Genomic DNA, 14,177 nt, shown 5'->3' with positions numbered 1-14,177 from the left:
GCATTGTTAAGGATCATATCAGCAAGTGGGCTTCGAACTGGATCGAAATTTATAATGCTAATGTTTATCCAAGTTCTAGTAGTTGTTTGCCAACCATTTCGGTTGGCTGGTAATTGTATACTTATAGGGCCTACTTTCTGTAGTTGTTTAAAAGTTTTTTTTAATGCCAATTTCTTGAATTATATACGCCAGCCATATTACCATATTTAGCTTATAGAATCATCGTCCTTTCCTTCAACGCTTCAAGATTGTTGATATGGAAAATGCTACCATTAGCCGCAGAGAAAACGAAAAACACGCGACCCAATCAAAGAGGAGTAAAAGAAATTCAAGAAAAATTAACTCCCTCCCTTTTGATCCCTTCCATCACCTTTCTTTTACCTTTCTACCATTCGCAGACCCTTCTCTCAGTAATCAAAATTGTGTCTGTATATTTTAAGTCTACTTTTCCTAGCCAGTATACATAAGTTATACATTGATTAATTATGAGCCCGTTTGGATTGGCTTATAAGTTGCTGAAAACAGCTTATAAGCTGTTTTTAGTTTTTCTGAGTGTTTGGCTGACCAGCTTATAAAACCATTTTGTGCTTAAAATAAGCCCAAAAAAATAATTTGGCCGGTTTGGCTTAGCTTATCTAAAGCAGCTTATAAGCTGAAAACAACTTATAAGCTGCTTTTTTTAAGCCCATCCAAACAGGCTCTATATACAATTACACACACATTATATCATAAATATTGCATCCATCTTCTATTTTTAGTTTAAGTGGTCGAGAGGCCAATATGATTAAGTTTTCTAATTTGTTTGAAGTGCATTGACATTTACCGGAAAGTTTTTAATCGAAGGAGATCCAACAACCACAAAAATATATTCAGTGTAATTTTACAAGTAGAGTCTGGGAGGGATAGAATGAACGCATACCTTACCCCTACCTTTGTGGGGTTAAGAGGTTGTTCCCGCTAGACCCTCGGCTCAAAAGAAGTGCAACAAAGCAAAATAGCAAGATAAACAAAGCAAATGGATTAACAAGTAGTAGTAAAAATTAAAGAATAAGATATTATGCAAATACTAGATAATACTACTCCTAAATAAGGAGAATATGAAATGGGGAGCCCCTGCCTCTCCCAGTAAAAGTACTACAACACTCGGCTATCTACTACTCTAATCCTGGACATCTGTATCTTCCTATCTAGGGTCATGTCCTCAGTAAGTTGAAGATGTGTCATCTCCTGTCTAATCACCTTCCCCCAGTTCTTCTTTAGCCTACCTCTACCTCTCATAAAGTCTGCTATAGCCAACCTCTCACACCTCTTTACACCTCTTCACATGCCCGAACCATCTTAACCTTACTTCCTTCATCTTGTATGCCATGGAGGTCACTCCCACCTTATTCTATATAACGTTGTTCTTAGTTCTGTCTTTTCTAGTATGCCCGCATATCCATCTAAGCATCCTCATCTTTGCTACCTTCATCTTCTGAACGTGTGTGTTCTTGACTGGTCAGCACTCTGTCTCATACAATACAACAATGTAGGTCTAACCATCACTATGTAAAACTTATTTTTAGCATCAGTGACACATTCTTATCACACAGTAGCTCGGATGTAAGCCGCCATTTCACCCACCCCGATCCAATACGAACGAGCAACATCATCATTAATCTCTCCGTTTCCTTGACTTATATACCCAATATATTTGAAACTTCCTCTCTTGGATATGACTTGTATATCGATCTTCACTTCCACCTCCTCCTCATGCATTACGTCACTAAACTTCCACTCCAAATACTCTGTTGTAGTCCTGCTTAATCTGAAACCTTTCAATTCTAAGGTTTGTCTCTAAATTTTCAGCCTATCATTAAACTCCACGCATTTCGTCGATCAATACTATGTTTTTCGAAAGAGATCAAAACCCCAAAACAACATAAACCTAATGTAAATTTGGAAGATCATTTGAATAATATTTGTTTTTGAAATAAAATAAAAAAAGAATAATTAATTTGAAGTAGAAAAAAATAATTAAAAAATTTTGTGCGTTAGGATCATTATTTTACGTTAAATTAAATACTTTTCAAACAAGTTCCGACTTTAAAGGGGCTTTTAATTAAAGGTGACAAAAAGGTTTAAAAATTGAGTTGGTGTAACTCTAGTTTTTTTAATTGAGTAGGTGTGATAAACTTTGGATTAGTGATTAGGGAGTTTTGACTTTCCCCAAAGTTATATTTTTAACACTTTGACCCCAAGCTTTGTTTTACACTTTGCCTTCAAGTTTTGTTTTTAACACTTTGCCCAACTCATATAAATCATAAAATACCCCTGCCCCCCATGCCCCCACCCCCACCCCCCACAAAAAAAAAAAAAATTTTAAAAAAAATATTTTGAATTTTGTTTTTTGTTTTTTGTTTTTTGTTTTTTTGTACCACCGCCCCCCCCCCCCCCCCCGCCCTACTACCCCCACCCTCCCAAAAAAAATTAATTTTATTTTAAAAAAAAGTTTTGAAAAAAATTTGTTTTTGGTTTTTTGCACCATCCCAACCCATCCACCCCTCCCCCCGCCCTTGCCCCCACCCCACCCCCCACGAAAAAAAATATTTTGAAAAGTTTTTTTTGTTTGTTTTTTGTACCACCCACCCCCTCCCCGTCCCACCACCACCCACCCTCCAAAAAACAATTAATTTTATTTTTTTTAAAAAGTTTTGAAAGGTTTTTGTTTATGATTTTTTGCACCACCCTCTCCCCATCCACCCCTCCCCTTGACCTTTCCCCCACCACCCCCACGAAAAAATATTTTTTAAAAAAGAGTTTGAAAAGTTTTTTTTTGTTTGTTTTTTGTACCCACCACCCCCCACCCTCTCAAAAAAATTAATTTTATTTTAAAAAAAGTTTTGAAAAGTTTTTATTTTTGGTTTTTTGCACCACCCCCACCCCATCCACCCTCCCCCACCCCCACCCCCAAACCCCACAAAAAAATGTTTTTTTTTTAAAAAGAGTTTGAAAAGTTTTTTTTGTACCACCCACCCCCCGCCCTACCACCCCCCACCCTACCAAAAAAAATAATTTTATTTTAAAAAAAAGTTTTGAAAAGTTTTTGGTTTTGGTTTTTTGCACCACCCGCACCCCATCCACCCTCTCCCCGCCCTTTCCCCCACCCCCAAACCCTACAATTTTTTTTTTTTTTTTAAAAGATTTTGAATTTTTTTTTCACCACCCCCTACCATCACAAAAAAAAATAATTTTATTTTAAAAAAAAGTTTTGAAAAGTTTTTGTTTTTGATTTTTTGCACCACCCCCACCCCATCCACCAAACCCCCCCCCCCCCCCTCCCCGCAAAAAAAAAATCTTGAAAAGTAAATACTTTCTTTGCTTTCTTACTCCACCCACCCACCCAAAAAAAATTGTTTTAACAAAAATTTATGAAAAGTTTTTAGTTTTTGTTTTTTGCATCACCACCCACAAAAAAAAAAAAAAAATCTTGAAAAGAAGTTTTGAATTAGAGAGAGAGATACCTCCTCCATATGTTGATCCTAGCAAATCCGGAAGAAGACGGACAAAGAGGAGGCGTGGAATCGGGGAGTCATTGCGAGCGAGGAAAAATAAATGCTCCTTGTGTAAAACAGCTGGCACAAAAATAGTTATTTTTTGGAACGTTATGACATTTTAATATTGTTCTTTTTTAGAATGATAATTTATGTTCTTGGTGTTTGTGAACTTGATTTATATGATATGTTGATCGTGTTCAAATCACAAATGTGCGTATTCTTGTTAATAAATTACTGAACAGTTTCCAACAAGTAATGAATCTGTTGCAACAGCTCTGTAACTTGTTGGGTTTTATCCAACAAGTGACAATACTTGTTGCAACAACTAGTATCTTGTTGGAACAGGTATCTCACTTGCTGCAACAGATACTACAGTTGTTGCAACAAATACTACACTTGCTGCAACATATATTACAGTTGTTGCAACAGATACTACTTGATTCACCCATATTTAGTGATCAACAAAGGGAATCAATGATATTTAGTGATAAACAAAGGAAATCAACGATATATGGTGATCAATGTATAATACTTAATCAATTTGATGTATTTTGAGTCAGGAAAGATGATTTACTGAGTTAGTATGCACTAAATCGAGTGGTCATTAGAGTGAATTGATGTGAACTACTTGATTCACCCATATTTAGTGATAAACAAAGGAAATCAACGATATTTAATGATCGATGTATAATACTTAATCAATTTGATGTATTTTGAGTCAGGAAAGATGATCTACTAAGTCAGTATGCACTAAATCGAGTGATCGTTAGAGTGAATTGATGTGAACCACTTGATTCACCCGTATTTAGTGATAAACAAAAGAAATCAATGATATTTAGTGATCAATGTACAATACTTAACCACTTTGATGTATTTTGAGTCAAGAGAGATGATCTACTAAGTCAGTATGCACTAAATCGAGTGATCATTAGAGTGATTTGATGCGAACTACTTGGTTCACCTTTAGTGTTAAACAAAGAAAATAAATGGTATTTAGCGATGAATATATATGTCTACTAACATCCTTAATAGATTATATAGTAATTTCATGGATTAGATGGGCAATTCAAAGTGTATTCTTCTTAAATCGAGTGATCATTAGATTGATTTGATGTGAAGTACTTAATTCGACCATATTTAGTGATAAAAAAAATGAATTCAATGTTATTCAGTATAAACAAAGGAGTTCAATGTGATCAATATTGTGAATATATTGCAACAATGGAGGAGTTGTTGCAACATATGAGATACTTGCGGCAACATATGAGTAAGTTGTTGCAACATATGAGATACCTGCGGCAACATGTGAGTAAGTTGTTGGAACAACTACGCAACTTGCTTAAACATCTGATCCATTTGTTGAAACAGATTAGTAACTTGTTGCAACTTCTTCAACAAATGTAAGATCTGTTGCAACAATTAACTCATCTGTTGCGACATATTTTTTAGTTTTTGCAATAATTTAAGCAATTTTTTAATTTTTCCAACAAGGTGAATAATTTGTTACAACAACTAAGCAATTTGTTTAAAAATATTAGTAACTTGTTGAAACAGCTTAGTAACTTGTTGAAATAAATTAGTAACTTGTTGCAACTTCTTCAACAACTGTATGCATCTATTGCAACAATTAGTAAGCAAAATAAATAAGTTCATAAACAGAAATTATTCAATAGACACCTTGGCTCCAAATACCACAACTTAAGTAATAATTTGTTCAGCAACTGCCTTTTGGGGTGTAGCAGATTTCCTTGATCTACTCATCTCCTTCGTTTCCATCATTAGTTTCTTCATCTTCTAGTTCTTCTTCACTTTCTTCATTTGTATCTACTGCTTCTTGGCTCTATTCTTCATCTCTTTCTAAGGATTGATTGTTAATTTGGTTGTCAATTTGACTATATCTTTCCTCAACATTTGCTGATTCATAAATAGGTTGTCTACTTGTTGCAACAAGTGTAGAACTTGTTGCACTACACTTGTTGCAACAACTACAAATCTGTTGGATATCTTCTACAAATAGAACCAAATAACCGAAGCTATGTCCAATAGATTTGTAGTTGTTACAACAAATTGTCTAATTGTTGCAACAAGTGTAGAACTTGTTGCAACAACTACAAATCTATAGGATATCTTCTACAAATAGAACCAAATAACTGAAGTTATGTCCAACAGATTTGTAGTTGTTGCAACAGATTGTCTATTTGTTACAACAAGTGTAGAGCTTGTTGCAACAACTACAAATTTGTTGGATATCTTCTACAAACAGAGGCAAATAATTGAAGTTATGTCCAACAGATTAGTGAGTCGTTGCAACAGATTGTCTACTTGTTGCAAAAAGTGTAGAACTTGTTGCAACAACTACAAATCTGTTGGTTATCTTCTATAAACAGAACCATATAAATACCAGGACAAGAACAAAAAACTATATGTTGGATATATTTTCCTAAACCCTGAACCATACCAGGACAACAACAGAAAAACTATCTATTTCACTACAAACACACAACAATAACCTGGATTTTATCCAAACTTTTCCTGAACCCAAAAAAAAATAAAAAAATTCAAAACTTCCTTTCAAGATTTTTTTTGTTTGTTTTGGAGTGGGTGGGGTGTGCAAAAAAATAAAAACTTTTCAAAACTTTTTTTTTAAAAAACAATTTTTTTTTGGGTGGATGGGGGAAGTAAGAAAAAAAAAAAAAAATCAAAACTTAAAAAAAAAATCATTTTGGGGGGTGGGGGTGGGAGGAGGTCGAGAGGGGGGGGGGGGGCTGGTGAAAAAGCAAATAAAAAAATTCAAAACTTTTTTTTTAAAAAATTTGGGGTTGGGCGGGGGAGGGGCGGAGGAGGCGTGGGAGCAGGGGGCTAGTGAAAAAGCAAATAAAAAATTTATTTTTTTTTTAAAAAAAATTGGTGTTAAGGGGGGGGGGGGGGGGGGCGAGGGAGAGGGGGCGGAGGAGGGGTGGGAGCAGGAGGGCTGGTGAAAAAGTAAATAAAAAATTTAAAACTTTTTTTTTTAAAAAAATAGGGTTGGGGTGGGGGTAGGGGGACTGGTGAAAAAGCAAATAAAAAAATTTAAAACTTTTTTTTTTTAAAAAAATTAGTATGTGGGGGGGGGGGGGGGGGAGGGAGGAGGGGTTGAAGCAGGGGGCTGGTGAAAAAGCAAATAAAAAATTTAAAACTTTTTTTTTAAAAAAAATTGGTGTTAGGGGGGGGGGGGGGGGCGGAGGAAGGGGGAGCAGGGGGCTGGTGAAAAAGCAAATAAAAAAAATAATTTTTTTTTTTTAAAAAATTGGTGGGGGGAGGGGCAAGGGAGGGGGGCGGAGGAGGGATGTGAGCAGGAGGGCTGGTGAAAAAGTAAATAAAAAAAATTTAAACTTTTTTTTTTTTAAAAAATTGGGGTTGGGGTGGGGGGAGGGGCGGGTGAAAAAGCAAATAAAAAAATTTAAAACTTTTTTTTTTTAAAAAAAATTAGTATGGGGGAGGGAGGAGGGCGGAGGAGGGGTGGAAGCAGGGGCTGGTGAAAAAGCAAATAATTTTTTTTTTTTTTTTTTAAAATTGGTGTTGGGGCCGAGGAGGGGGGGGGGGGGCTAGTGAATTTTTTGGGATTAAGTTGGAGCCTTTTTATATTTTGTAAAAGAGTATAAGTTTTAAAAATTATAATTTAATCCCAATTTAAGTTAATCGTATTTTTAAGATAAGTTTGACCTTGTTACCATTTCTAATTAGGAGACTTTTTTTGTCGCCGTAAGTTTATTCTTCCAACTTTAAAACTTCCGTTTCAAGATAATATTGAATTATTAATTAACAAAATACAATTGAAGTTATGCCCAAAACCCTATTAATTAATGATATTTGTCATTCTTGAAACAAAATTACACATTCCCCATGGTGAACAATCAATGAATCCAAGACCCAAACTCAGATCACCTCCACCTCCACCTCCTTCCATCACCAAATCCTTAACCCCAAACAACAAAATGCCCCGAAAACTAACTCTCAAACCAACTCTCACACTTGCCACTACTCTATTCACCATCTTAGCTTTATACGCTTTCTTCAACACCTTCATCTTCTCAACAAACCCACCACCAAACAATGTAACCACCATCAGCTTAAGCACCAGAACCTCAAACACCCAAAATACCCCTGGTGCAAAATCCGTGAAAATCTACATGTATGGTTTGCCAAGAAAGTTTACTTATGGGGTTATTGAGAGCTATGCATTAGCAAGGGGTGGGGTAAAACAAAGTGATGATTCTTTGCTTAAGTATCCTGGAAATCAGCATTCTGCTGAGTGGTATTTGTTTTCTGACCTGACCGGGTCGGGTCGTGATCGGGTCGGGTCGGCTGTGATACGGGTTATGGACCCGGAGGAAGCTGATCTGTTCTATGTTCCTTTTTTTTCGTCGTTGAGTCTTGTGGCGAATCCAATTAGATCGAATAGTGTTGTTGCAAATGGGGATAGGCCTGTGTATAGTGATGAGGAAATGCAGGTAGGAAATTAGTGATATTTGATGTGGAAGTTACGTTTTTTAAGCGATCCGGGATAGAACGATGGCTTTTCGTGCGTTTTTTGCAATGTGGCGTGATCAAGTTACAAATTTGGACTTGTAACTCTTTTAGTCTTATTTTTTCGGCTGTGAAAATTGTCTGTTATAGTAACTAGGATTGACATGCTAGCAGTACTTTTGAGTTTAATGCAGCTTACTTGTTCCCTTTTATGTTTATTTGTTGGATTTTCTTCATGTTTCTGGTATTGCATTGTGTTGCATTTCCAGTTAAAGTTTTGATATTTTTTTGTCTAGGTTGTGTTTTTGTTAGTCCATACTTGTTTATTTAGTTACATCGGTTATAATCGGTAAATTGTGTTTTAAATAATCTATCACTTGTTATTCTAGAGGATTCCCTTTATTAGCTGAACAACGTGTTGCTAAGATTTTCTGGTTGAGCTTTAGGTATGCAAAGTATTTTAGTTTCAAAAAAAAAAAAAAGATTTTGTGGTTGAGCTTCTAAACATGTCCACATTGGAAAACATTGGTTAATACACCTTTGATTTGTTTGCTGCAAATTCTTATTGAGAATTATGGTTCTCAGCCCCAGCCCCAGCCCCCAAGGGGGTGGCTTAGCTGTCATTGTCAAAGAGCTCGGTGTGACAACCTTCTGAACCGATAACTGGATGCCAGCCGAGGCAACACTTGGTGGCTTTTTATTTCCATCTAGATAAACATTAGAGATTAGAATTATTTGATACCTGTGTTGGCTGGTAGAATTATGTGGTACCTGTACTGGCCAGTACTTGATGAGTTAGTTGATGTGCACACAAGTTAGGTTGGACAACTTTGTAATCAAAAAAAGAAAAAGAAAAAAGAGGATGATGGTCTACTCATGCTTGTTAAATCCAGATATGCATTTGTTTGTGTCATTCTGTGTATACATTTGTGGGTCAGATTTAAATTCCGTAAAAATGGCATATGATTGCATAATGCATGTTGCAGGAGTCTTTAATTGAATGGTTGGAGCAGCAGCAGTATTGGAAAAGGAACAATGGCTGGGATCACGTGTTTATATGCCAGGATCCTAATGCTTTATACAAGGTTGTGGATAGGGTGAAGAACGGGGTGCTGTTAGTTTCTGATTTTGGAAGGCTGAGTCGTAATCAGGCATCTCTCGTTAAGGATATCATCTTGCCCTACTCACATCGGATTAATACATACACTGGGGATATTGGCGTTGAAAATCGGAATTCCTTGCTCTTCTTCATGGGCAATCGATACAGAAAGGAGGTAAGTGATAGGAAAAGTTTCATAATTTGGTATTACATCATCTTGTTTCTGATATAATATTCATTAGCCCTGGTTCTGTCTTATGATGTGCTGACTGCAAGAGAAGATGCATTTTAATAGATACAAGTATAGCTCTGTTATCTATCCAGTGTAAAGTCTAGAAAGCAAGAATACTTGAAGGAACTAAGATATTCTGCATTTTTTTATAAGTAAGACATACTTCATTTCCATCTCCGGAATTACGAAACTTAGGAACAGATTCAAAATTTCATTCTTTCTTTGAATAAGAAAGAACTTTGTAGCAAGGTGGTGTTGATAGATATACTTTTGATGAACTTTTCCTTCTTTAAGCTTGTAAGAATTGACAAAATCTAGGAGTCTATCTACATGACTACATCATTTACATATGCCTATCTACACAAAAGAGCTAGTAGAAGTATGCAATTGTACTTAACATTAAGGATGGATTCTATCCTGCCCTTGAAACATCTTTGATTTCCCATCCAAGGTGTTTCTTAGTAATCATGAAGTGGGTGGAGACCCATCAGGTTCAAATCCGTGATTTCTTCCCATCTGTCAAGCTTTGGTGGGCAGAATCACCCAGTACTTGTGATGGTGGGTGGTAGCAAGTACCCGGTGGAATTATTCGTGATGCAGGCACGCTGGTCGGGCACCACCGTCATTAAAAAAACAAAAAGAAAATATCTGTGGTTTCTTTCTCTCAGTAAAATCTAACCAAGTACAAGTTGGGATGATCTTCCATTTTCTCTTCACTGTTCTGTTTATGCCCTTCCTTGTCGAGTTCCTGGGAAAATCCCTTGTAGTCTTTGGTAGTGTCTATCAGACTCCTAAGTTATTGTTCAAGTTCCAAAGTTGCATGGCAACATACGACATAGATTATGAGAATAGATGACTGTCATCATTGCTCTCTTTCCACATAAAGCATCTGCTACTAGTAGAGTGACTTTGTACATACAAATTGTTCATCGTTAAGCAAGACTTATAGGTACTAACCAGGTGAAGTATGCCAACAACCCTCATCTCATTAGCTATCTTTTTGGGTTGAGTTAGACCCAAGGTCCATTTTCTTTACAAGATTAACTTTTTCCCTTAAGATACCTCATTTGCAGAATGGTACCACTTAATTTTTCTGTTAGGATGCATTTGTTTTTTTTTTTTTTAACGAAATTGGTGTCACTATACTATCAGCAAAAATAGAAAAGACATATGGCGTCACTACATGTTATGCGTGTTTCCCTGCTGCCTGCACCCAACGCACATCACAGTTTCATAGTTATTTACATAAAACTTGTTTGCTAATGTTTCAGGGGGGGAAGATTCGTGATTTGCTTTTTCAATTACTTGAGAAAGAAGATGATGTCATTATAAAACATGGTGCACAATCTAGGGAGAGCCGTCGTGAGGCAAGAAAAGGGATGCACACTTCAAAATTTTGTCTGCATCCAGCTGGTGATACTCCATCAGCTTGCCGCCTTTTTGATGCTATTGTGAGCTTGTGTGTCCCTGTAATCATCAGTGATTACATTGAATTGCCTTTTGAGGATGTTATAGACTACAGGAAAATTGCAGTTTTTGTAGACACTAACACAGCTGTGAAGCCGGGGTTCTTGGTTAAAAAGCTCAGGAAAGTAAGCATGAAGAGGATTTTGGAATTCCAACGGGAGCTGAAAAAGGTATTTACTAGTACATAATTCTGGTTCCTGCATCCTGTTATAGCCAGAAAATAAATTTGCAAATTGGAGTCATATATCATTGCATACTTTGTACATAAGCAAGTATGTGGAGGTTTTTTTTTTTTTTTTTTTTTTTTTTTCTGTTTTTTTCCCCTCGTTATTGCTATTATTGAGGAATGGTAAAACCAATAGATATACTGTCTACTGATTCACTCGAAGAGGTTTAAAAAAAAGGGGTGTGTGTGTGTGTTTTCCCTTTTGCATTTCTCGAAAGGTTACTATCTTGTTCAAAGATGTCTAATAGGAGCCTTGACAAATGCTTCAAGGTTTAAGCAGGATCTGCAAGAGTTTTGACAGGGACAGCAAAGCAGCAAATGAGCAAGGATCGATGAATGTTTCTTACTTTCCACCGTCTATATGGATATTCTTTACCCGTTGGATCACTGAAATCTTTGATATTGTGATTTCTGCATCTCAAGTTGGTCTCCTCTATTGCTCAAATCTGCAAAATGGATGCAGTTTTTGTTCTCAAGTTATAAAATTAGTTTGTTTTGGGCATTGCTTCAAGAGACAAACAGACAAAGATCATGTTGTTCAGGTTCAGATCTGGGTCAAATGCTAGGAAATCATAAGCAATAGATACTATAAAATATAATTTGTGTGAGCCAAATGTAGCTTCAAGAGGTTTGATAATTTTTTAGTTTGAATTTATCATTTTCTTTTACTAGTTCTTCATTAAGTGTTACTAGATCTTTCCTCTGAACACTGTAAAAAATGGTGCCAATATATGGAAACTTCCTTAGTTAAGCTGAAGCTGTTTGAACGTATCCCAACCCACCCACCAACACACACACACACAACCAAGGAGAAAGAATATCTTATCCTCAAATTACATTACAAGAAATTCTTTTTCCAGCTGCATCCTCTTCTCTTTTCTCCAGAAGAAGTTCAGTTATCTCAGATCAGCTGAATCATTCTCAAAAAGAATATTGTTTATTTGGAAACATAGATGAGCTCCGTAGGTACTTGACTCATCTAATTGCTAGCAAAGGAAGATGATCTCTTATCCAGCTAGTTCTAATGCTTTAGGTCAGCGATTTAGTCATGAAGTGGAGAAAATATTGGTGGCTAGAACAGCTAGGTGATTCCGGAAACAGTTCCTTGCATGTAAACCATATTATGGTCTGTTTGGGATAGGTTGCTGTGTTGCTTGTTCCTCCATGTTATCTTTCCTGAATTTACTTCAAGTGTTTCATGCTTTACTTAATGTGGACTCTTTAATATCTAATCAAACATAAAGAAACCCTTTGATTTTGCATGTTTGGACCTTTTTGTTTTCTAGAACGAAGTGTTTTACATATGTACTCTTGAAATTTGTGGCATCAGGTGAAGCATTACTTTGAATATGAGGACCCAAATGGTACAGTTAAAGAAATCTGGCGACAGGTCTCTTTGAAGTTACCGCTTGTTAAGTTAATGATCAATCGTGATAAACGTCTGGTGAAAAGGGAGCTCACTGAACCAGATTGCTCTTGTCTCTGTTCGAACCAGACTGGGATCTTGACGACATTATGATCCAGACTAATGACATTTTCTTTATCACCATCCACTCGGAGCATTTGTGGATCATCTGAGAATGTCTGCTCATGCCCTTAAAGTCCTTGATTCTTGGGGAAGAAGATGGGTAGATCAAGAGGCCTGTGCTGTTGTAACTTGTAGTATCTGGGATGGGAATATGGTTGCTATCTGCATTCATTGATTAGTTAATACCCCTGCTAGGGTAGAGAATCCAGTTTACGATTAAAATAAGGATGGGTCTAGTACATTTTGATATTTACATAGTTTTACTTATTCATTTCACCCTTCCTGGATGCATTTAATTTGGGAATTGCAGTGGCTAGAAGCAATTCTGTATGTATTTACAATGTTGTACATCATGATATATAAAATCACAGCTATATGTAGGTTTTTGCTTCAAAATGTCTGATTTTTCATGTCATATTCTGGAAGTGCTTGGATAATAACTGTCATTTAACCCCCCCCCCCCCCCCCCCCCCCCCCCCAAAAAAAAAAAAAAACACTGTCATTAAGCATACAAATTCAGGTTGTGGAATGTGCACATTTCCATGAAGGGGAAGAAGGTTAACTAGTGAGGACTTGAAAGCTAATTCCTAAGAAGTTTTTCTGGTTCATTAAACATTTATCTGCTATGTTTCTCCTTGAAGTGCAGCCAAATTAGCTGGATCTTGGGAAGTTTAGAGTAATCTTAAAGTAATTGAACATTGGAAATTTGAACATGTGCATTCCGTTTTTTATCACCTCTTCCCTGTTCAGCTGCTTCGTTTTTCAAACTATTGCTTTCTTCTGCACTTCTGAATTTTCTTCCAACATGAGTTCCCCACATTTAAAATAAAAGAAGGAAGGAAGGAAGGAAGAAGCTAGCACTGCTTTTTTTTTTCAAAGGTAATTTAGCTAATAAATGGACTGTTTGTAAACTTTTTATCATTATCATTCTTCTTATTAAGATCAGTCAGCATTTCGGCTCAAACTCTTTTCTCACTATATAAACCAAAAACATTCTCGCCGATTTGTTAATGGGTCGTATAGACTAAAATAAAATTTAAGTACTACTTTCCACCTAATTTGATCTATTTTTTTTTTTATTGAGCTCGTGGATAAGGACAAGAATCTTTTTTCTTTTTAAAAGAAAAATGACGGCAGGTTCGAATCTTAATTTTACTATATTATATAAGGGACGAATGTTCTATTCACATGAATTCTTTTGTCTTTTTTTTTTTGAGAAAAAATAGTCAAATGCTCCCTCACATATTCGAATTAATTATGACGCATTCAATCTTTACGGACAATCTATTACTTTGACCTTATTATTTTTTATATTTTTATATCTTTTTTCGTGGCATAAATTTTTTTTAAATGACCAGTTACTCAAGAGAGAGTGTGCATCAGCGCTACGTCAGTTTCACGTTGAAATTTTTTCCACAAACAGTGACACAAAAACAAAGACAAACAGAGATAGAGAAATACAGACAAAAAAAAAAAAAGCATCATCTTCTCCCATTTTCTCCGATTGCACCTCCTGCCGGAAAAATCCTTCACCATCATAACTCACTTTCCCATCTTCTTTTTCTTCACGTCACAACAGCAGC

General features: G+C 36.1%; 1 protein-coding gene across 2 annotated transcripts; it reads left to right on the top strand.

The window, feature by feature from the left end:
• Positions 1–7,339: 7,339 nt before the first annotated feature.
• LOC132621815 (probable arabinosyltransferase ARAD1) lies at positions 7,340–12,990 on the top strand. 2 transcript variants are annotated; one of them, XM_060336259.1, is made up of 4 exons: positions 7,340–8,026; positions 9,029–9,316; positions 10,645–11,010; positions 11,337–12,384. In XM_060336259.1, the coding sequence occupies exons 1-4, from the start codon at positions 7,379–7,381 to the stop codon at positions 11,340–11,342; spliced, it is 1,308 nt and encodes a 435-aa protein (XP_060192242.1). In that variant the 5' UTR covers positions 7,340–7,378; the 3' UTR covers positions 11,343–12,384. The 2 variants fall into 2 exon arrangements, with proteins under 2 accessions (XP_060192242.1, XP_060192241.1); XM_060336258.1 differs by lacking the exon at positions 11,337–12,384 and adding an exon at positions 12,397–12,990 and having other exon boundaries at positions 7,344–8,026.
• Positions 12,991–14,177: the final 1,187 nt, after the last annotated feature.

This window comes from Lycium barbarum, chromosome 12, assembly GCF_019175385.1.
Source record: "Lycium barbarum isolate Lr01 chromosome 12, ASM1917538v2, whole genome shotgun sequence".
Taxonomy (NCBI): Eukaryota; Viridiplantae; Streptophyta; class Magnoliopsida; order Solanales; family Solanaceae; genus Lycium; species Lycium barbarum.
This window is presented reverse-complemented; position numbering and strand designations above follow the sequence as displayed.